The sequence below is a fragment of the Garra rufa genome, chromosome 25 (genome assembly GCF_049309525.1).
Source record: "Garra rufa chromosome 25, GarRuf1.0, whole genome shotgun sequence".
Classification (NCBI taxonomy): domain Eukaryota; kingdom Metazoa; phylum Chordata; class Actinopteri; order Cypriniformes; family Cyprinidae; genus Garra; species Garra rufa.
The window spans coordinates 9,050,878-9,076,307 of NC_133385.1; the positions used below are offsets into that span (position 1 = coordinate 9,050,878).

Genomic DNA, 25,430 nt, shown 5'->3' on the forward strand with positions numbered 1-25,430 from the left:
AGATGTAACTTTGCGAAAAACTTAAGTTCATTTAGAAAAGTAAGAAAATTAAACTTAAAATTTTATGAACACATACTAAATATTTTGGCAGGGTGAGATCGTGAGATGTACAAAGTGAAACGCCGCAGAAAAAACAACAATGACGTGTCATGAATATTAATACGTGTTCTCTCATGAATATTAAGTAGCTTTCCTTCACCATAGTAGGACTTGTAGTTTCGCCGGGGATCGCAGGTGAGCGAGGAAGTTCCCACCGTCATTTCCAGACTTTTAGCAGGTGCCATGGCTAAAAAGTTAGGCGTTTGAATATTAGTTTCCCCCGTAGGCTAAGTATCATGACTGAGAAAGTGCGTTCAGTATGAAATAAATCTGTGTGAAGGGACGCGACTCCTGTTGCCATGGCTCTGTCGGAGTTGTATACAAAGGTATGCTTAGCAAGTGCTTCACTTTTGTAAAATGTTTTAGCAAGTTTATTAACGTGATGTGTTAGTCTACAATGAATGTATTTGAGAAGATAATGCTCTTGTCGAAAACTCTGAATGACATTATTGAGTCCAGCTTTCTTGTAGTTGTGACATATGGTCATTCTACTTCTACCGTAACTTAGTTTTGTTGTTGTTAAAGCGCTGCACAATTGCTAAAACATCTGCCATACGAAACAGCTTCTTTTCCGAGGTACGTTTTTTATGAAATAGCTGTGTAATGTGAGTTTTCTGTTGTAGTATAACAGGGTGTGGATCCCTGACACGGAACATGTTTGGAAATCTGCGGAGATTTTGACAGATTTCAAGTCTGGTGATACTGTGCTGGAAATACAGCTGGAAGATGGGACGGTAGGACAGAAAAAATGAAATAAAATCAAAATTTAACACTTAACAGCTGTTGATTTTTTTTCCCATAAATTAAAAGTATTTTTCATACATTCTAAAGATTCTTTGCAGCACCTTTAATGTACAAGAAGATTTTAAATTAAATATAATGTGTGACCCTGGACCACAAAACCAGTCATAAGCAGTGTTGGGGGTAACGCATTGCAAGTAACGCAAGTTATGTAATAATATTACTTTTTCCAAGTAACTACTAAAGTAATGCATTACTTTTTAATTGACAAGAAAATATCTGGGTTACTTTTTCAAATAAGTAACGCCAGTTACATTTCCCCCCTATTTATTCATTAAAAGCTCTCCTGTCCCCATGTTGAGAGAAATTGTGAGTAAGATGTTACTTAGTTCTGGAATAAAAGTGAACATGCATTAATTCATCTCACTCACTAAAAAAACAGATACAGTATTTCTCAAAATGAATAAAAACAGTGAAATTCAACTCAAACCTGCAATAATTAAATATGTTAAACAATACAAATATCCTTTATCTATTTAATCTCATTTTATTAACCAATGTCTTTGCTGCTGACTTTCGATGATCCAATTCATCCATACTAAAAAGCAAAAATTACTATAATCTAACATTTGTTTTTCCTTTTTTTTTATTGCTGAAGAGTTGACGTTTTTTCTTCTACTGTACAGACGCGAATTTACTTTTCTCTAAGTCTGAGGCTTTTGGTGTGAAAAGGCTTTTATATTTGCCAAAAATAGAACTTTTTATATTAAAAACAAACAAGCAAGCCCTGCCCAGATTTAAAAAGTAATGCAAAAGTAACATAACGCATTACTTTCTATAAAAAGTAACTAAGTAATGTAATTAGTTACTTTTATGGGAATAACTCAATATTGTAATGCATTACATTTAAAAGTAACTTTGCCCAACACTGGTCATAAGGGTCAATTCTACATCCTTTGAAAGCTGAATAAATAAGCTTTCCATTGATGTATGGTTTTTAGGAGTGGACGATATTTGGCTGAGATACAACAATTAGAAAATCTGGAATCTGGGAGTGCAAAAAAATCTAAATATTGAGAAAATCGCCTTTAAAGTTTTTCAAATTGAAGTTCTTAGCTATGCATATTACTAATCAAAAAATTAAGTTTATATATATTTGTGGTAGGAAATGTACAAAATATCTTCATGGAACATGATCTTTACTTAATCTCCTAATGATTTTTGGCAACAACAAAAAAAAACCGACTGGTTTTGTGGTCCAGGGTCACATATAATTAAATAAAAATGTTATTTAAAAGTGTTACACATATATATATATATGAATAAGTTGCTGACCTGAAATGACTTGAAACGTACATTTGTATAAATTGTAACCTAAAATATAAATGTGTTAATCTTAAAACATGTAAAAATAAAAATAAAGTGGTGACATACATGATTTATCTAATTAATTACACAATGTGGCAATTCATTAATCAAAAAATAAAAAATAAAAAAACGCAAATTAATCACACATCAAAACTGGCTCAGAAATCATCCCCAAAAAATTATTTAAAGCCATTAAATGAGAAAAAGCATCACAGACTTTACAAAGTAAAGTAGCTTTTAAAAGAAACTACTAGTCAAAAGTTTTGGAACAGAAAGATTTTTATGTTTTTTTTAAAGAGTCTCTTTTTCTCACCAAGCCTGCATTTATTTGATCCAAAGTACAGCAAAAACAGTCAAATTGTGAAATAATTTTACTATTTAAAATAACTATTTTCTATTTGAAAGTATTTAAAAATGTAATTTATTCCTGTGATTTCAAAGCTGAATTTTTAGCATCATTACTCCAGTCACATAATCCTTCAGAAATTGTTCTAATATTCTGATTTGCTGGTTAAAAAAACGTGTTTTATTATTATTATGTTGAAAACAGCTGAGAAGAATTTTTTCAGGTTTCTTTGCTAAATAGAAAGTTCAGAAGAACAGCATTTAGCTGAAATAGAAATCTTTTGTAACATTAAATAAAAGTATTAATTTCTATAATTTCTTAACAAAAAAAAAAAATACTGACTCCAAGGTTTTGAATGGTATAGTGTATAATGTTACAAAAGCTTTTTATTTTAGATAAATGCTGACTTTATTTATCAGAATTCTGTCTATATTACTCAGAATTACATGATATAAGCTCAAAATTGTAAGTTATGAACTAAACATTTCTGACCTTTTCTCACAATTGTGAGTTTATATCATTTTTTTCCCCACAATTTAGACTTTTCTTATAATTGTTAGATATAACATTTTAGTTGTGAGTTAAAAGTCCAGTTGTGAGGGGGAAAAATTATTCTTACAACTGTGAGTTTATATTTTTCAATTCATACTTTATAACTTGCAGTTGACACTTGATGCTGGAGTAATGATGCAGAAAAAATAGCTTTGATCACAGGAATAAATTACATTTTAAAATATATTCAAATAGAAAGCAGTTATTTTAAATAGTAAAAATATTCCACAATATTACTGCTTTTTGCTATCAAAGAAGAGACTTGAAAAACATTAAAAATCTTGCTTTTCAAAAACTTTTGACTTGTAGTTAAAATTTTTGGATGAAATATACCTTTAAATATTTGTTTTATTAATATGGATTTTAATTTTCATATCTTTTATTCATATGGAAGTATTTAATTTTTAATGATACTCTAAATAAGAAACTAAAACTGCCAGTAGGTGTCAGTAAATGTCTAGTAAATGAGTCAATCATTTATTGATTCAAATTCATCCGATTCATCCAGGAATGAAGTAAATGGCTCTTTCTTGCAGGAGTTGCAGTATCCGCTGGAAGGGGGTGATAAGTTGCCACCCCTTCGTAACCCGGATATCCTGGTGGGTGAGAATGACCTTACGGCCCTTAGTTACCTTCATGAGCCGGCCGTGCTACATAACCTCAAAGTCAGATTTGTCGAGTCCAAAATCATCTATACATATTGCGGTAGGTCATCTGTAGAAATGCTTCCTTAATGTGAACCTCCTTCATTGATGTGAGTACTTCATCCTGATATTCGCCATCTCAGGAATTATCCTGGTGGCAGTCAATCCATACAAGCAGCTTCCCATCTATGGAGATGCAGTCATCCACGCTTACGCTGGTCAAAACATGGGCGACCTCGACCCTCATATATTCGCTGTGGCTGAAGAGGCCTACAAGCAAATGGCCAGGTAATGAATTATGTCTTAAAACACCCCTTTATACCAGAAAGACTGTATGTGTGGAGGTTTTACAAGCTAAGATGAAAACAAGAGCCAGTTGAAATTTTAGTGCAGTACAATTTTTTGTTCAAACTGCAGGAATAACAAGAATCAGTCCATCATTGTGAGCGGTGAGTCCGGAGCTGGAAAGACCGTATCTGCTCGCTATGCTATGAGGTACTTCGCTGTGGTTAGCAAATCTGGCAGCAAGACTCGGGTGGAAGATAAAGTTTTGGCATCCAACCCAATCACTGAGGTAAAACAAACCATCAAATCACTGGATCAAATGTGATATATCAGATGTATTTTGCAATATCTGATGTGCTTTCAGGCCATTGGAAATGCAAAAACAACCAGAAATGATAACAGCAGTCGATTCGGGAAGTACACAGAGATCAGCTTTGACAAAAGATACCAAATCATTGGTGCTAATATGAGGACATACCTTCTGGAAAAGTCAAGGGTGGTTTTTCAGGTGAAAGCTGTTTTTGACAGTGTGTGAACTTCAACAGAATATCTACATAATAATAGTTGCAAAACTCATAATATGTCATTTGTTCTCCTGCAGTCAGAGAATGAGAGAAATTATCACATCTTCTACCAATTGTGTGCTTGTGCAAATCAGCCGGAGTTTAAAGACTTAAGACTGTGTGAGTGTTTCTGTACATGTTATATGACTTTGAATTTTATGTGAATAGGCGTAGCTATTCATGTAGTAGAGTTTTTGTTTTTGTTTTTTTTTTTTGCAGTACAGTAGTCAACATTTGAAGTGGATCATAGATAGATAGATAGATAGACAGATGGACAGATATATAGTCAGATAGATAGATAGATAGATAGATAGATAGATAGATAGATAGATAGATAGATAGATAGATAGATAGATAGATAGACTACCATTCAAAAGTTTGGGGTCAGTAAGACTTGTAATAGTCTTTAAATTGCAAAATGTTTTATTTTAACATACTTTAAAATAGAATTTATTCCTGTGATGAAAAGCTGAATTTTTATCAGCTGTTACTCCTGTCTTAAGTGTCACATGATCATTCAGAAATCATTCTAATATGCTGATTTATTATTAGTATGATCAATGTTGGATAATATCAACAGTTGTGCTGCCAAATATTTTTTGGAAACTGTGATTTTTTTTTTCCAGGATTCTTTCATGAATAACATGTTTAAAAAGTACAGTGTTTATTCAAAATATAAATATTTTAAAACAATGTAAATTATTTATTATTAACTTTTAATAAAATTTTAATTATTAACTTAATACATCCTTGGTGAATAAAAGTATATAGTCAGATAGATAGATAGATAGATAGATAGATAGATAGATAGATAGATAGATAGATAGATAGATATACAGACAGACAGATAGATAGATAGACATACAGACAGACAGATAGATAGATAGATATACAGACAGACAGACAGATATATAGACAGACAGACAGATAGATAGATAGATATACAGACAGACAGATATATAGACAGACAGACAGACAGACAGACAGACAGACAGACAGATAGATAGATAGATAGATAGATAGATAGATAGATAGATAGATAGATATATAGATATACAGACAGACAGACAGATAGATAGATAGATATACAGACAGACAGACAGACAGATATATAGACAGACAGACAGACAGACAGACAGACAGACAGACAGATAGATAGATAGATAGATAGATATACAGACAGACAGATAGATAGATAGATAGATAGATAGATAGATAGATAGATAGATAGATAGATATACAGACAGACAGACAGATAGATAGATAGATAGATAGATAGATAGATAGATAGATATACAGACAGACAGACAGACAGATAGATAGATAGATAGATAGATAGATAGATAGATAGATAGATAGATAGATAGATAGATATACAGACAGACAGACAGACAGACAGACAGACAGACAGACAGATAGATAGATAGATAGATAGATAGATATACAGACAGACAGACAGACAGACAGACAGACATATAGATAGATAGATAGATAGATAGATATACAGACAGATAGACAGACAGACAGATAGATAGATAGATAGATATACAGACAGACAGACAGACAGACAGACAGACAGACAGACAGACAGATAGATAGATAGATAGATATACAGACAGACAGACAGACAGACAGACAGACAGACAGATATATAGACAGACAGACAGACAGACAGACAGACAGACAGACAGACAGACAGACAGACAGACAGACAGATAGATATACAGATAGATAGATAGATAGATAGACAGACAGACAGACAGACAGACAGACAGACAGACAGACAGATAGATATACAGATAGATAGATAGATAGACAGACAGACAGACAGACAGACAGACAGACAGACAGACAGACAGACAGACAGACAGATAGATAGATAGATAGATAGATAGATATACAGACAGACAGACAGACAGACAGACAGATAGATAGACAGATAGAGAGATAGAGAGATAGAGAGATCTATGGGAAATCCTGTGTGTAATGCCATCGTGTTCTTCATCTGTTGTTTAGTGGGCGCAGACAAGTTTAACTACACATGTTTGGGTGGTGATACAGAGATCGAGGGTGTGGACGACCGCACTGACATGGCAGAAACACGCAGAACCTTTGGTCTACTAGGTAACAGATAGTTACAAAAACAGACAGATAAATATTGTATTTCTACAATATTTATCAAGCACACAACTCCTCTGTTGTTCTTTCAGCTTTGTTGATACAACCTTGTTTCCCTTCAGGTCTTAAGGACAGTTTTCAGGCTGACGTGTTTAAGGTGCTCGCTGCGATTCTGCATTTGGGAAACGTAAAAATCAAGGAAAATGGCTCTGAGAAATCATCCATCGGTGTAAGAAATATACATATCTGTGTTGTTTTAGGTGTTTACATTGATAATTGACATTAGGCCAAATCAGGACTTTCATCAGGCATTCATTCTGCTCTCTCCAGTCTAGAGACCCTCACTTATCCATATTTTGTGAGCTGATGGGCGTCAACATGGACAACATGTGCCGCTGGCTGTGTCACAGACGGATAGTCCTGTCAGCAGAGACAGTGGTAAAACCGCAGCCCAAGGAGCGTGCCATCAATGCCCGTGATGCCCTTGCCAAACACATCTACGCCCATCTTTTCAACTGGGTCATCAACAAGATCAACCAGGCACTAATGGTCCCTGGGAAGCAACATTCATTTATTGGGGTGTTGGATATTTATGGGTATGTCAAGTTGAATTCATCTACATGTATATTTTGAAGTAGGGCCTAAAATTAATGCTCAGCAAAGCCAAATACGGTTATATCAGGATTTGGTAGTGATTTTGCACATTTTGTTCTGTTTTTATTAAACAGTAGAGAATATCAAACCATTAAGGCAGTACAGTTATAAAAAAAAAAACAAAGACAAAAAAAAGTATACACAAATACAAACCTTTTTATTTTTGCCATTTTTATTAGTGAATTTTTATTTATCTTTTTTTAGAATCTGAAGGATAAGATATTGTTTGATTAGTAGTGCTTCCTACGTTGTGGAATTTAATTTCATAGTATCTATATGAACCCTGAATAATGCACATATAATTTCACAGCCCGTATTGTGTTTTATGACTGGTAATATAGTTATAGCTAATATAGTTATAGATTATCGTTCTTGGTGTGGACAGCTCTTTAATGTGGCGTTTTTTATAATGTTGATCTGTCTCTCATCATCGTCTAGATTTGAGACCTTTGATATTAACAGTTTTGAGCAGTTCTGTATCAACTACGCCAATGAGAAGCTGCAGCAACAGTTCAACCTGGTAAGGTCATCTTTATTGTCTTTTCCATGAAATAAATCTGATTTGTAGTGTAACCTATAAATACATGCCACTGATTATTATCCCATCAGCACGTCTTTAAACTGGAGCAGGAGGAGTACATGAAAGAGGACATTCCATGGACACTGATTGATTTCTACGACAATCAGCCTGTTATTGATCTCATCGAGGCCAAGATGGGCATCCTGGACCTTTTGGATGAGGAGTGTCTGGTAAGAATAACAATGTGGGTCTTAACCAGCTTTAAATTAAGAAAGTAAGTGGGGGTTTATATTACTGTTGTGGCTTGCTGTGTAGCCCCGCCCACAATTAAATCCTATTGGTTCAAAATCAGCCACCTGTTGAATATTAAGCATCAGATTTCTTCTAATTAACTGCTAATTCTTAGTGCGTCAAGGAACGAAATACTGACTGGTTTAGACACAAACTGTGATATGCTTAGAATTCAGAAGACTTCTTAACACTTGATCTTCTTTTAATCTCAATAATTTCTTGGAGAAAGTGCTGAGATATTAAAAGGATCTTGTTTGTTTGTTTGTTCACTCCAAGTATCAATTTAATGTCTCCTTTTGTACTAACTTTAACTGACACAACGTCTTAGGTTAAAGTACAACATTTCTAAACTAAAACTGAAATTAATTGAGAAAAATGACAAAATTCTAAAACTTAAACTAAAATCCTGTATTCAGGATCATTATGATCATTTTTGGCACTAACTGAATCATTTTTGATCCTCTACAGTTCCTGCAAGGCACTGATAAGAACTGGCTGCAAAAGCTGTATAATTTTCTAAGCTCAAACTCGCTGTTTGAGAAACCCCGTATGTCTAATGACTCTTTTGTGATCCAGCATTTTGCTGATAAGGTGAGAGACTATTACCTCTCTCTGTGTTGCCTTAAATAGTCTTAAATGTGAAAATGCTGCATAAAGAACTGAAACTGTTTTCTTTAGGTTGAATACCAGTGCAAAGGTTTTTTGGAGAAGAACAGAGACACGCTTTATGAAGAGCTGGTGGGCATCATGCGCACCAGTCAGGTATCAACATAACAGCTCCCTTAATGTTCAATGAAGATTAATGTCATTATAATGTTGTTTATGGAATTTCTGTGTTGTTAGTTTGCTGTCTTGGCAGATTTTTTTAAAGAGGAGCAACCAAATTCTGTGCATAAAATGATTAAGGTGACACCGGCACATCCCAGAGTCAAAGCTTCAAACAAGCAGCTGAGAAAAACCGTAGGAGACAAGTTTCGAAGTTCCTTGTACCTGTTAATGGAGACGCTGAATGCTACTACACCTCATTATGTGCGCTGTATTAAACCCAATGAGGAGAAACTGCCATTTGAGTAAGTGACAACAATCCTGTATTGTTTTATTTGTGTTTTTTGGCATACAGTGTAAATTTTTGTATTGTATGTGTTCAGATATGATTCAAAGCGTGTGGTGCAGCAGCTGAGAGCCTGTGGTGTGCTGGAGACCATCCGTATCAGTGCCCAGAGTTACCCGTCCAGGTGACTAGCACCTCAGTCATTTCTCTTTATGTTTATTAAAGTTTTCAGGACTGCTGTGTTCTCAGATACTGCATCTTCAACCACCTTACAAATTCAGGGCCAGATTTACTGAACTAGGACAAATTAGCGTTAGAGTGCAATTCCATAAAAGCGGAGGGGAAATTCTGCATGTGATTTACTGACAATGTGCACGTTAAAGAACACAGATAATTTCAATAATGACCAGCGCAATCTTCCGAGAGCAGTGCAAATTAGTGCTGCTTTAAGAAATGCATTTTTAGACGCTAAATAATGTCGCAAATACCAGTAGTTTGACATGCGCAAACGTTAGTAAATCGTGTTGCGTGATTCATTTTAATACTCTCCTCCCATGAATTTTGTGTCTGAAACTCCTACAAATGCATATTCAGTAAGGTCAGGTGCAAAAATAACTGTGTCCATGTCTTTTCAGCGCTAATTCTTCACTATGCGTAAATCCTGACAGTACTTGCTGTTAGTAAATCTGGCCCTTAGTTTTGCCTAAACACTTTGTGCACCATTAAAATGTCACTTTTGGACTTTTTAGCATTAATTATGACAGCCCTGTAACTTTAATAAAGATATGAAACTGCGATTGAATGACACAAAACACAAAATATACAGGAAGGCATATCTGTAGTAAAATATCTATGAAGGAATATTAGTGTTTTTGTTACACAAACATAAAATTAGTCCAGTTTAATTTAAATTAAATAAACCAAATAAAATATAAATATTAGATTAAAAACTTATGAAAATTTGAAATGTTGACTTTTAGATTTGAAGTACTAAATTACTAAAACTAAAATACAAATAAATTAAAGCTAAATAAAAATGTTGAAAAAAAAAACTTAATTAACCTAAAATTCTACATATATATATAATAGTACAGAAATAACTTAATTAATAAAACCTGTCGAGAACATGTCCAGGTCATATTTTGCTTCAAAATTTAGAAGGAAGAAAAAAGATAGGATATTTTGTGTAAAGAAAACCCTATATTTAGGATCGTTATGATTATTATTTGCATTGTGACTTTTATTGTTTTTATTTAAAAAAAATTTAAATACTGTAAATGTACAGTGTAAATACTGGAAATAAAACCATCAATTACAGAAAATATTCCTTTTTTTTAAATCATTGTATTTTGAAAATGCTTTTAGTTGCCATGAAAATAATGTCAGTGTCATAAATTCTTTTTTTTTGTGTGTGAGTACGACACGTTTTTGTGAGAATTATTTAAAAGATAGTTCACCCAAAAATGAAAATTCTGTCATTTATTACTTATTCTCATGTCATTCCAAACCTCTAAGACCTTCGTTCATCTTCTGAACACAAATTAAGATATTTTTGATGAAATTCAAAAGCTTTCTGTCCCTGCATAGACAGCAATGCAACACATTCAAGACCCCGAAAGGTAGTAGGGACATTGTTAAAATAGTTCATGTGACATCAGTGGTTCAACCGTAATTTTATGAAGCTACAAGATCACATTATTTCCACAAGTAAAGCTAAAATAATGGCTTTATTCAACACTTCCTTATCTTTAATGTCAGTCTTCAACTTGTGTTCATACTATAACGCACAACACCTTTCTCGGCCTTGAATGCCATAGTACCATTGTTGATTATGGAGGGTCAGAAAGGTCAAATTTCATGAAAAATTTCTTAATTTATGTTCCTAAGATAAATGAAGGTCTTACAGGTTAAGAAAGATATGACGGTCACTTTTTATTTTTGGTTGAACAATCCCTTTAATGTTTTTTTTATTTATTTATTTATTTATTTTACATTTGCGAAAAATTGCATTAAAATGGCCACCGATGTACAGATTAGTGATGTTTCTGTCTCAACAGTAATCTGAACATTTCTCTTCGTCTCTGTCCATCATTACAGGTGGACGTATATAGAGTTTTACAGCCGTTACAGTATCTTAATGAGCCAGTCAGAGCGGAAGCTGGGAGAGAAGAAGCAGACGTGCAAGACAGTTCTGCAGAGACTCATTCCTGTGAGAGTAACACTGTGCTACATCTGAGAGCTTGCGTTTTTTAAGTCACGTTCTGATAAAAAAATCCTCTTTGATCCATTACAGGATTCCAACCAGTACAAGTTTGGTCGGACTAAGATCTTCTTCCGGGCAGGACAGGTGGCGTACCTGGAGAAGCTGCGTTTGGATCATCTTCGCACGGCTTGCGTGACCATCCAGAAGCATGTGAGAGGCTGGAGGCAAAGACGCAGGTTCCTGCACATGAGACAAGCTGCCATTACTATCCAACTGTATGTGCGTGGAAAGAAACAGATCAGGTGAGTGTTTCCAGATCACTAGCAATTCAAAACAGGCTTTTAACATGACCTTCTTGAATATTTCTTGATCGAAAATACTGTAATTTTGCGAAACATTATTACAATTAAAATTAGCAGTTTTTAATTGTAATATGTTGTGAAATGTAATTTATTCCTGTGATGCAAAGCTGGTTTTTCAGCATCATTACTCCAGTCTTCAGTGTCACATGATCCTTCAGAAATCATTGTAATATGCTAATTTAAGAAACATTTCTAAAAATTATTATTATTATTATTGATTAGTATGAAAACAGTTGTGCTGCTTCATTTTTTTGTGTGGAAACAATGATGGATTTTTTAGGATTCTTGATGACTAGAAAGTTTAAAAGAACAGCACTTATTCGAATACAATTTTTTATTACTATTATAAATGTCTAAATTCACTTTTTTATCATTTTAATGCATCCTTGCAGAATAAAAGTAATTTCTTTTAATAAATAAATAAATAAATAAATACTTACCCTAAACTTTTGAAAGGTTATGTACACACATCCTTGGTTGACCATCGTTACGATGCACTTTTTGTGCAATCATCCTCTGATGTGTGCGAGTATGACTAAGACCATTCCTGAATGCGCACACTCTGGGACAGTTAGGACATGGAAAGGATGCTTTTGGTGGAGCAGTTGTGGGATATTTCCTGTCTCTCGCTGACAGTGTTCAAATTTTCTATAGGCCAGTTTGGTTACTGCACACCATTTGGCTCTGTCCTCAAGTCAACATATTTCAGACTATTTCTAATACAGTCTTTGTAACGTTTTCTTGGACATCCACGACTCCTGTAACCCTGAGACAAAATTCCATAAATAATCTGCAGAGGGATGCGGGAACTGTCTATTCTTATAACATGTCCTGTCTGGTGTGGCTGGGCCTTCATAATCATGGCCTCAATGCTGACAGATCTAGAACCTCCAGATCTGTCACTCTGTTTTGCCATTTGGTGCACATGATTTATCTTAGAAACCTCTGATGGAATTGCTTAAGCTGTTTTAAGTGCCTTCTATACAGCGTCTAAGTTTCACAGCCATAAAGAAAACTAGTGAGCACAACTGCCTTATATACTTTGATCTTGGTAGACATCTTGATGTTTCTGTGGTTCATGACTCTTGTGCATAGGTAACCAAGGGATTGGCTGGCTTTGCTGATGCATGTTGAAATCTCCTTGTCTAGTGACCCATCAGAAGATATAAAGCTACCGAGGTATTTGAAATGTTCAACTGTCTTCAATGGTAATTGTAGGTAGAGGTTCTCTGGAGCAAGGAACAGACTGAAATAAGACCTCGGTTTTGCTAAGACTAATAGTAAGTCCAAAGAGATGTGCGGCTTCTGCAAATCTGTCAACTATGACTGGGAGATCAGGCTCCGAGTGTGCCATAAGAGCACAATTATCTGCAAAGAGTGCATCCAGAATCAGCCGTTTGATCGTCTTAAATTTGGCATCTTCGGAGAACAAAGAGGAAGCCATCTAGTCCTCCTCTCTCAATTTCCTAGAGCATGTGCCAAGACGCTGGTCTCGCTTTGTGAGAATGATCCACAGTGCTTCTCTATTCACTGTGTCAAAGGCCTTTGTAAGGTCAATAACAATTGCATTAAGATACACATGCTGCTCAATGCATTTTTCTTGAATATGCCTAACTGTGAAGATCATTTCAACAGTGCTGCGGCCAGGTCTAAAACCACACAGAGCCTCTGGTAGGGACTTTTCTGAGATGAAGTTAATTAGTCTGTTGAGGATGATTCTTGCAAGAATCTTCCCAGCAACTGACAGAAGTGAGATACCTCTGTAGTTACCACAGTCAGCCTTGCTGCCCTTTTTATTAAAGATGGATAGCACTATAGCCTCTTTAAATTCTTGTGGCATTATTTCCTCATTCCATATGCTGGTGAGGATGCTGTGGAAAATGCAGAGCATTTCTGAGCTTGCCATTTTAAAGAGCTCAGCAGGGATACCATCTATACCGGCAGCTTTGCCATAGCTAGTCTGATTAATTGTCTTCATGACTTCCTCCATATCAAGGTTACTTAGTACGGACTTCTGTGGTATGGATTCCAGTGGCAAGGGAGAAACTACATAAGGCCAAATTAAGCAGGTCAGAAAAATGTTCCCTCCATCGCCAACGCAGCTCTTTCTGAGTCTTTCTTTGTAGATGTTTGAAGCGATCTTTCTTTGCTACAGAGTTAAGGTCATTTTGAGATTCAACATATGCCTTACTTTTTTTCTCCAGGAGCCTCCTGATCTCATTATTGTTCTCATCAAACCAATCTTGGTGAACTGGCTTCTTGGAGCCAAGGGTTTCTTTTGCTGCCTTGCTCACCATCTGCTTAAACTGGTTCCACTTCTCAGTTGGATCTCCATTCAGTGGGCCATGAACAGCCAGAACATCATTAAGGTGTTGTTGGTACTGTTTTTGTACAAATGGGATTTTTTTTAGCTTGGCAAGGTTATACCTTGCTATATTTAGCTTAGGCTTCTTGCAATAGGAAGGCACAATGTGCAATTTGAGTGAAGACCTAATCAATCTGGGGTCTGTCCAACACTCAGCTTCTCGCATGGCCATAGTGATTTGGACATCACGTACATCCCGCCTTCGCACAAAGACATAATAAATAATATGCTACTATTTGAACGTAGGGTGCATCCATGATGTTTTATATTGGTTAGCCATTCTGAATAGGGTGTTGGTAATTGTGAGTTAGTTTCTGTGCACATCATCAACAGCAATAATCCATTGCTATTCATCCTGCCAAGTCCATAAGGGCCCAACAAACCTTTCCAACTGCTGTGGTCATTTCCCACTCTTGCATTGAAGTCACCAAAAATTACTAACTTGTCAGTAATTGGTGTAGACGTCACAATAGAACTAAGGTTCTCATAGAATTTTTCCTTTAAGTCGTCACCGCTGGTAAGTGTCGGAGCGTAAACACTGATGGTTATTATGTGCCTCTTGTTGGCCAGAGGAATACGAAGCTTCATGAGCCGCTCATTGATGCCAATGTGGAGATCAGGTAGCAGTTCAAGAAGCTTGGTCCGAATGGCCGGGCCAACCCCATGGATTCTGTCCTCATTTTTCAACTCTCCATTCCAGAAGAGTGTAGCCTCCGTCAGGTTCACAGATGGTTCCTTCCTCTGCAAGACAAGTTTCACTAAGGGCAGCAATATCAATATACTGAGCTAGTTCCCTGGCTAAAAGTGCTGTACTTCATTGGAGTCTAAGTGTATTTTAACTGTCCATCAGAGTACGCACATTCCATGCACCAAGAATATGTTTTGTATATTGTCGTTTATTTGTTTGACCGCACTAGGGTTAAACTGACAGTCGCAGATTTTAGTGGAGAAGCTGTTGCGCCCGAGCAACCCCACCCCCTCGGCCGCTAAAGTTAAAAGTCCAATGGCATGACAAGCATTACGATTGGTAACTTCTTTGGCTGCAGTGGATAGACCAGGCTTTCCTTAGAACTCCAGCCTGCCCTACGCACTCCACTCTGCGTTGCTGCACCGCCTTCCTGACCGGTGAATCTCAATAGGTTTCAGCTTTACATCCTGGGTGAGTATGCCCACAAGTAGTACTGGCTTAGCATGCTTACCAGTAGCAGGAAAAATATTGACCTGACTACACACATAGGGTGTGTTTAAAAATGGTAGAAATTAGTACTATCACAACAGAATGAAGCAGAATACAGCAATCTCAAGCATTTTTAAAAGGTAAAACCCCCATGTTGTTGAAAACCCATGTGACTTTCTGTCCTCTCTCAAAAACAAAACATGTTAAGCAGCCCAAACTCCAAAAGCTCCAACAAGCACCATAAAAGTAGTCCATAAAACTTGGATTGAACTTCAAACTGTTAGTTCCAGTGTTATTTTAGTATCATTGAGATGCTTTTATAGTTTTTATTAATATTTTGAATAAGTTTAAATATTTTATATTTTCCATTTTATTTTAGTGTGAGTTTTAGTAATTTTGTTGTAGTTTTTTTTATTTTAATTATAATTTTACATTTCATTTATTTTGTTTTATTTTAATTTTTTAATTTTAGTATTTTTAAACTACTTTTTATTCATTTTTTGTTATTTTAGTATGCCAGGTTTAACTAAATGTTGCCTTTTTTATTTTATTTCAGTTAAAGTTTATTTTAATTTTTGTAAAAAAGAAATTATGGTTTTAGTTTTCACAAACAATAATAAACTGGCTCATTCACGCTTCAGAAATGCACTTATGCATGTGCCAAGCTAAGTCTGTTCTTCTAAAATGCGTCAACATGTGAAATATGGATGACGTGATACAACCAAAAGCATCACTTAGTTGTAATGTGTGCATAAACAAACAATTAAAGAATAGCACGTATGAAATGCAAGAACTCAACCTTGTGTGTTTTACTAAAGGGGACATCGGGTGCCCATTTTCCCAAGTCGGCATGATTCTTTAGGGTCATACTTTGATTACAATTCCTCAGTGATCACTTTTTTACCTGTTCAAAAACAGCTCTGTTCACATCGAGCTGTTTTGGTGCATGGCTCTTTAAATGATAATGAGCTACTGCTCACCCCGCCCCTCTCTTCCATTTTTTTGTGTATTCGGTGGCGCGTTACCATCAAAAACAAAACATGGGATACAAAAGGTGGCTGAGGGAAAAAAATATTCTAATACAGGACAGTCCGTAACCGATCGTGGGCGGGGCCTGAATTTTAACGGCTTGATAATTGAGACTCTTTAGGTTTTTTGGGAATTAAAAAAAAGTGAATGGATTTTTATTATCATTGTAGGGTGGTTGTGTCCACACACTGCTAAGACACATTTATATGCAATCACTGTGTAAAAGTAAATTTTGCATCCGATGTCCCCTGCTTTTAGAGAGCATTGAAAACTGTTCTCTTTCAGATGCACCATAACAGCTTTGGCGCTGAAGCAGGGCTGGGCCGCTGTGGTGATTCAGAGACACTGTCGTGGGTATCTGGTACGGAAGATTTACCAGCTCGTCCTGAGGGCTACAGTCATCATACAGGCCTACACCAGAGGATGGATGGCCCGCAAGCGCTACAGAAAGGCAAAGTTTCATGGTTTGTCTTTTCATGATAGTCCTTGATCTCATAGTCACACATTTGATTGTGAGTCTTTGTGTATTATTGTAGATGTTGGCAGAACACAAGGCTGTGGTTCTGCAGAAATACGCCCGAGCTTGGCTGGTGCGCCGGCGCTTTCAAACCATGCGACGACTGGTCATCAACGTGCAGCTGTCGTTCCGAGTCCAGCAGCTGCGCAAGAAAATAGAAGATCAGGTACAAGCTGAAAACATAGAGGAAAATGTTACTGGATGTTAAATGTCCAAACCTGTAAGACCTTCATTCATCTTAAGATCAAATGAAGATATTTTTAATGAAATCCGAAGATGAACAAAGGTCTTACGGGTTTGGTTTTTGGGTGAACTATTCCTTTAAGTCTCAGGATAAGTTGGTTCTCCTAAAACTCCTTTGGATGAATGAAAATAGACACAAATGAGTATGTATTATGAAGTATGGTAAGTTTAAAGAGCTATGAAATAAATGTGGAGAGCAGCTCAGATGGTTGGATGAGAAATGTTTGAGTTTATATTTAAATCTTTCACTTTTGATTGCAGACTTTGATATCTTGGCAAATTGAGATATATTTTTTTGAAACTCTAAACTCTCACTGGGCTCTTTTTCTCTGGAGACTTATAGGATTAGTTCACTCCTGAATTAAAACTTCCTGATAATTTACTCACCCCCATGTCACCCAAGATGTTCATGTCTTTCTTTCTTCAGTCGAAAAGAAATTAAAGGAATAGTACACTTCCAGAACAAAAATTTACAGATAAAGTACTCCCCCAATTGTCATCCAAGATGTTCATGTCTTTCTTTCTTCGAGCGCAAAGAAATTATGTTTTTTGAGGAAAACATTTCAGGATTTCTCTCCATATTATGGATATGTATGGTGCCCCCAAGTTTGAACTTCCAAAGTGCAGTTTAAACGCAGCTTCAAAGGGCTCTAAACAATCCCAGCGAGGAAAAAGAGTGTTATCTAGTGAAATGATCGGTTATTTTAGAACAAATTGACAAGTTATGTTGTAAATGCGTAGTCTGTGTAATCTGGGTCAATACAGTGGAGAGAAATCCTGAAATGTTTTCCTCAAAAAACATAATTTCTTTACGACTGAATAAGTGAAGATATGAACATCTTGGATGACAAGGGGGTGAGTACAATATATGTAATGTTTTGTTCTGGAAGTGAACTACTCCTTTAAGATTTTTGAGGAAAATTACCTAAATAACAAAATAATTTATTTTTCTTTTATGCCAAAAATCATTAGAATATTAAGTAAAAATCACGTTCCATGAAGATCTTTTGTAAACGTCCTACAGTAAATTTATCAAAACTTAATTTTTGATTAGTAATATGCATTGCTAAGAACTTGGACAACTTTAAAGATGATTTTCTTAATATTTAGATTTTCTCTAGATTTTTCTCAGCCAAATATTGTCATATCCTAACAAACCATACATCAATGGAAAGCTTATTATTTCAAAATGTAACCCCTCTGACTTGTTTTGTGGTCCAGTCTCACAAATGACAAAAGCACAAGGCATAAAATTACTATAACTAAAATGAAAATATAAAAATAAAAGCTAATTTAAAATATTAATAAATAATATGAATAATATTAAAATAGCATTGCTGTTTAGATGTATACTTTGAGTCTTTCAATGTTTTGAGAGTTTAAATGTCAGCAAATTAATTTTCAAATTAAAATTTCAAAAATTAAAATAAAGTGTTCAAACGATTATTTGACTCTGAAACACGAAGCATTTCTCTTTCTTCTTGTAGAATAAAGAGAACCTAGGCCTCATGGAAAGACTCGCCAGTTTGTGTAATGCTCGATCTCAAGGACTGGAAAAGATTCAGGCTCTGGAGGTGGAGCTTGGAAAGCTAACCAATGAGAAGACAGCTTTAGAGGAGAGGGCGAGAACAAACTCTGAAGAGGCCCATCAGGTAAAGACACTAATTTGTATAATATCTTTGTAATATTAATACAGTATTGCATATAATAATGACGGTGTTCACTTTGTTCTCTTCTCTAAGACAATCACTCTGCTTCAGAGTGACAAACAGAAACTTACTGAGGCGAATAAGGCTTTGGAGCAGAAACTTAAAGACACGACCCTGAAGATGCAAGGTTGTCATGGAACTGATTATAAAATAAAGTGATGATAGTGATAATGAAGAGTATGTGACTAACTTACATGACATTTCTTTTCCAGATCAATTTGAGGATGTGAAGAGAAAACTGATGGAAGATTTAGAAAGACAGGAGAGACTCAGAAAGTAAGACCACAAGTTCACCCAAAAGTCCAAACACGTGTTTGTTTCCTCCATGGAACTCAAAAGAAGAACAGCTCGTACTATGAAAGTGCATGGTGACCAAGTCAAGCAACAACAACAAAAAAACAGCATGAAGTAAACATAAAAGTAGTCTAAAAGTCCAGAATTTGGCCGATGATAGCATTTTGAGAAACAGACCTGACTTTAAGTTGTTAACGCAGACAAATTAAGGATTGGACGTTTCTCATTTTCTTTCGTGTTTGTGCTTAATTGGTTCTCTGTTCTGTCAGGGTGGCGGAGCACAACAGTGAACTCCAGAAGGAAGACACGGATAAAGAGATCGTAGTACTGAAAGAGGAAAGCCGTAGACTGAGGGAGGAGCGCATCAGGCTCCAGACGCAAGTAGAGGAGGATAAGAAGGTCAATGTGGAACTGCAGGAACAAGTGCTGCAGCTCACCAAACATGTTAAGGTGAATCACATCTGTAACTCTTTGTTTCTTTTTTTTTTTTTTTACGTTTTTCCCAAGTTTAAGAACACGTACAGGTTTCAGTTTAATTGCAGTGCATTCAAGGCACTAAGTAAACACAGCCTAATATGAAGGATAGACATGCATAAATGAATTAATAAATAGCTTTGTGCGTAAATATATAAATACACCAGAAATAATTAAACGTGTGAGGAGATTTACAAATAATCCATTAAATCAACCAATGCAAAAATACTACAATAAAAATCAAATAGTTGGGGAAATGCTATGAATAATCTATACATTTCTAGAATTTTTAATCTGTAATATAATTAAAAAATTCTTTATGTATTCTCCCATTTGTTTATTTATGTGTTCATTTAAATATTTGTATATCTCCTTTTTATTTGCATGTGTATACACACACACACACACACACACACACACACACACACACACACACACACACACACACACACACACACACACACATATTACATATATATGTAAGAAATGTAAATATGTTTATAATATATTATTTATTATTTATATATTTATATTGTAAATATGTGGGTTATTTGTTTGTTTGCGTATGTACTTATTTATCATTTTTGCAGCTGAACTTACATTTAAATTATATTCAAATAGAAGTTCAAAGATAAGTAACTTTTTTTCTCTTGATCAAATAAATGCAGCCTTGGTGAGCAAAAAAATCTTTATTATCCAAATGTTTGACTAGTAATGTATATGAATAAATAATGTAAAATTCAAAAATATATCTATTTTGATTTTTTCACTTCAGTCTATACAATCAAAAATAAATTAGTGCATAAATGTATACAGAAATAATTACATGTGTGGGAAGATTTACAAATAATCCATTAAATCAATCAATACAAAAAAACAAAACAATGCCCATCAATGAAAAAATACTATAATATAAATCAAATGGTTGGGGAAATGCAAAAATGTTAAAATAAATGCAGAATTGAACGTTAATTTTAAACATATATTTTGATTTTAAATTATATATACATTTTATATCCATAAATTGCTAGCATTTTTAATCTGTAATATTTTTATTATTTGTTTTCTTGCGTAGGTACTTATTTATCATTTTTGCAGGTTTTGTCCTCTAGAGCCTAAAACTCAAACTTAAATTCGAATTATATTCAAATAGAAATTTAAAAATAATTAAATTCAGTTTTGCATCACAGAAATAAATATTTTGAATTATATTCAAAATAGAAAGCAATTATTTGTTGTAATAATATAATATGTTTACATTTTGTAGTAATATTTAACTTGTTTTTGATCAAATAAATTCAGCCTTGCTTGAGCAAAAGTAACTTTTTCGAAAATATATAAATAAAAACACTTTTTAGTTTTTAACATAATATGAGTAAGTAATATTAAATTCAAAATGTAACTTGCTTGATTTTTTTCACTTGAGATCTATTATGATCATGTTTAAACATGCTGAAATAATGTGCATATATATATATATATATATATATATATATATATGTGTTATAAGTGTTGACGTGCTGGACGGAACGAGACGAGATAAACAAGAAACACTATTTACATTTAATAAAGTCTTCAGAGATACAAGCAGGAACACAGGTCACTTCCACACACGATTCACATTAAACATTCACAAAGACCAACAGCGAACTCAAGAAACAAACAGACTTTTAAAGGGTGACTAATTACAGAGACAGGTGCCGGGAATCACACAAACGATGGGCTAAACCAAATGACACAGATCAACAGGGGGAGACAACGGGCGAAACCAAAGACATAAACAGACAGAACTGTGACAAAATATATATATATAAACCAGAAATAATTAAATATGTGAGGGGATTTGCAAATAATCCATTAAATCAAACTGGGAAGATACAAAAATTTTAAAATAAATGCAAAAAATGAAAGTTAAATTTAAAATTATATATTTTAATTTTAAATTAGATATCTATAAATTCCTATAATTTTTAATATTTAAATTTGTAATATTTTCACAAATCTTTATATTAATTCTACCATTTGTTTACATTTAGATTTTAATACGTATTATATATCACATATATATGTAAAAAATCGAAATATTTTTTATGATATATTATTACATTTGATTATTTATATATTTATTTAGTAAATATGTGAATTATTTGTTTGTTTGCGTATGTGCTTATTTATATATATTTTTTTGCAAAATTTTGTCCTCCAGAGCCTAAAACTTGAACTTAGCTATAACTTTATTATTTTGCCAAATCTGAAGCACTTGTTAGCACCTTTGCAAATGACTGAAAAGTTACTTTCCTCTTTTTTTGGTGACAATTTAAAGGTCATACCAGATTTACGAAAAGAAATCAACGGCCTGCAGATGCAGCGAGCTGAAGCTGATAAAACCATGAGAGCTCAAAAACTACAAACCAGAGGTACAAAACATACTGCCATGGACATTGTCTTTACATTATGTGTGAAAACTCGTCTAAAAACCGTCTTTGTCCATTTTCTATCCTTAGCTAAGATGAGCTTGATCACGAGGCAGCTACTCGGTGAAGCTAAAGAGGAGAATCTCATCCAAAGGTACATGACAGTCTTGAAATTTTCTGTTCTGAGATTGATTTGCTTTAATCAGGTTGCCTCTTTTACTCCAGACTAAATGAAGAAGCCTTAGAGAATGATGATGGAGCTGATCTTCTCAATGCTTTTGACGCCATGGAGAAAGCTGCTAAGTATGACTTCTGAAGCTTTGTCATTTAAACCATAGTTTTTGCATTTTTTGTATCAAAATGTCTGTCGTTCAATCTCAGGGTGATGGAAACTCATCTGCGGGAGCAGAAGGAAACTCACAAGAGTCAGCTAGAAGCTCTGGTCTTCAAAAACGAACATCTAAACAAAGAGAACAAACAGCTTCAAGCTCTGTTTCAAGAGAAGAGTGACGTCAACCAAAGCATCGGACAGGAAGTGGCCCGCCTCACTGCCGAGAACATGGTAGAACGTAATTTATGTAGCCTGTAAGTTTGTTTGCACAGTTTGATGGTGATGATGCTGACTTCCTGTGTGCAGGTGATTCCAGAACTAAAGCAGCAGGTGTCAGAATTAAACCGCCACAAACAAGACCTCGAGACCCAGTCGCAAGCACAGAGCGCTGAGATGAGCGGTGAGCCAAACACATCTGATTTGCATGCAAAATTATTTTGGACATGCAACATTCAAAATTATAGATGTTTGGAGTTTTTCCACTTGAGCTTTGACCTATTATGATCATGTTTGAACTTCTTCAATTGTATGTGGCAGCCAAAATAAAGGAGTTATCCAATGAGCTTCAGTTTGCTGTCAAAGAGGAGCAAGCGCAGCGCAAGTGAGGCTTTTATTATGCTCAGACTATATTTACACTACAGACTGTGGCACGAGGCTGAAGGCGCAGGTGTTGTGCATCTGTTCGTAGGCACCTGGAGGAGAAGATGACAGAGAGCGAGAGGAGAGGAGAAGAGATGGAAAGACAGATGGCTGACCTCCAGGAGGAGAACGAGCAGCTACAGAAAGCCCAGCTCTCGGAGAGCGAAGCCAAGAGCAAACTCAGACAGGAGACGTCACGCCTCACAGCGGAGAATATGGTGCGTGTGTGTGTGTGTGTGTGTGTGTGTGTGTGTGTGAAATGGAATGCTTATATTTACCTCTGCGTTGATGTGCATTTGTGTAGCGTTTCTAAAAAAGCATGCATAATAAATAAAAAATAATGCATTATAAAACAATAATAGACAGTTGGAGAAATGCAAAAATGCAAACATTTATTTATTAAATATTTTATCTAAAATATTTGATATAATTTATTTATGCATGCCTATGCAAATGTATTTATTTATATATTTATGCTAAAGCTTTGACTCTTAGTGGCACCAAAATCAGTGTACTCCTGGTTATTATTAATATCCTCCTTAATATTATATAATTATAATATACTACACATACTATCTTGTATATATTATTTAGAATTTATGTTTTTAAGATTTTAGATTATTTTATTTATGCATGCATATGCAGATTTTTGTATTGATTTATGTGTTTATTTAAAACGTCTGGTTATGTGCATCATGCATTTTATTTATGCATGTATATGCAGATTTATTTATTTATTATTTTATTCATTGGGTATACATTTTATATAATTATAATGTATGTACACTTACTATTTAATATATATATATCAATTATTTTGAATGTTTTTACATAATATTTTGTATTATTTTATTTATGCATGCATATGCAGATTTCTTTTTTATTAATTTATGCAAATGTTAATATTATTCTCCTCAATATAATATATTTATAATATATTATAACACATTTACACTTGTTATTTAATACATAAAAATGATTTATAATTTATTTACAAAATACTTTAAATTATTTTATTTATTATTTAGGCAGTTTTTTTATTAATTCATGAATTTATTTGTTAAAACTTTGACTGTTAGTGACCCCAAAATCAGTGTTCTTCTATTAATATTAATAGTATTATCCTTCTATATATATATATATATATAATTTTGTATTTATTCATTAAATATTTTATATTATTTTATTTATGCGTGCATATGCAAAGTTATTTATTTATGTTACAACTTTGACTGTTTGTGGCTCCAAAATCAGTGTCCTCCTAAATATTAATATTATACTCCTTAATATTATATAATAAAAATATATTTACACTTGTTATTTAATATATATTATATTTAGATTTTTACAAATATTTTATATTATTTTATTTATGCATGCACAGGCAGATTTTTTTTGTATTAATTTATGCATTTATTTATTTATGTTAAAACTTTAACTGTTAGTGGCACCAAAATCAGTGTCCTCCTGAGCACATTATCCATCTTAATATTGTATAATTATAATATATTTACACTTACTATTTAATATATGTTATTTAGAATTTATTTATAAAATATTTTATATTATTTTATTTATGCATGCATTTGCAGATTTTTTTCAAATTAATTTATGCTTTTATTTACTTATGTTAAAACTTTAACTGTTAGTGGCACCAAAATCACTGTTCTCCTGAAGGACTTGGTCTTGGTCCAAGAAATCATCAATAAGTCAATCTTCATCTGATTTGTTAAGATGATTTTCGTCTGATTTTAGGACTTTGAGGAGCAGCTAGACATGAAGGACAGACTGATAAACGTCTCAAAGACCAAATCAGAGCTCTTCAAACACATGCGACAGGTAAAACTCTTTCCATTCACCTGCTTTCACATTCAGCCAATCCAGTCTCATCCTCTCCATGTTTCGTATCCTCATCAGCCAATCAGAAAGAGGCGCCGGCTGTGCCCAAAGAGTACTTGGGCATGTTGGAATACAAGAAGGAGGATGAAAGCAGGCTGATCCGGACGCTTATACTAGGTAAATTCATTACTTAAAGCATATGTGTGTAAGTCTGAATCATAACTCATCATTTACTGAGTGGTTTGTAATCTGCAGAGCTGAAACCTCGCGGTGTAGGTGTGCTAATGATCCCTGGTCTGGCTGCACATCTCCTCTTCATGTGTGTGAGACATTCAGATTACCTCAATGATGGAAACAAGCTCAAGTCTCTCATGAACGGCATCATCTCAGGCATCAAAGAAGTCATCACGGTAAGACACTGAATGTACACTGTATGCCTTTTCAGACAAGGCCTTAGTTATATTCAGAAACATGTAAACATTCCGTTTTTTTCTGGATGTTTTTGACAGATTTTTACATGATTTGGTTGTGTTTCTAATTTGGGTTATTCTTGGCTTTTAGTGCAAATACTTCTTGTATGGGTGAATTGATTGTAATGAAAT

The 25,430-nt window shown here is 34.4% G+C and overlaps 1 protein-coding gene across 1 annotated transcript; it reads left to right on the plus strand.

Annotated features, from left to right (window-relative positions):
- Positions 1-235: 235 nt before the first annotated feature.
- On the plus strand, positions 236-25,413 carry myo5c (myosin VC). Its single transcript, XM_073831558.1, is given in 36 exon segments — positions 236-425; positions 723-833; positions 3,643-3,811; positions 3,894-4,038; positions 4,168-4,324; positions 4,400-4,543; positions 4,637-4,718; positions 6,615-6,722; positions 6,839-6,945; positions 7,047-7,312; positions 7,809-7,890; positions 7,980-8,120; positions 8,650-8,772; positions 8,860-8,943; positions 9,025-9,251; positions 9,330-9,416; positions 11,330-11,441; positions 11,526-11,737; positions 16,654-16,819; positions 16,905-17,051; positions 18,616-18,780; positions 18,871-18,964; positions 19,050-19,113; positions 19,401-19,581; positions 21,929-22,022; positions 22,110-22,173; positions 22,245-22,322; positions 22,401-22,581; positions 22,657-22,750; positions 22,888-22,951; positions 23,039-23,207; positions 24,745-24,778; positions 24,781-24,828; positions 24,907-25,005; positions 25,084-25,238; positions 25,390-25,413. Coding segments are annotated over 36 exon segments (4,305 nt in total). The 5' UTR covers positions 236-398.
- Positions 25,414-25,430: the final 17 nt, after the last annotated feature.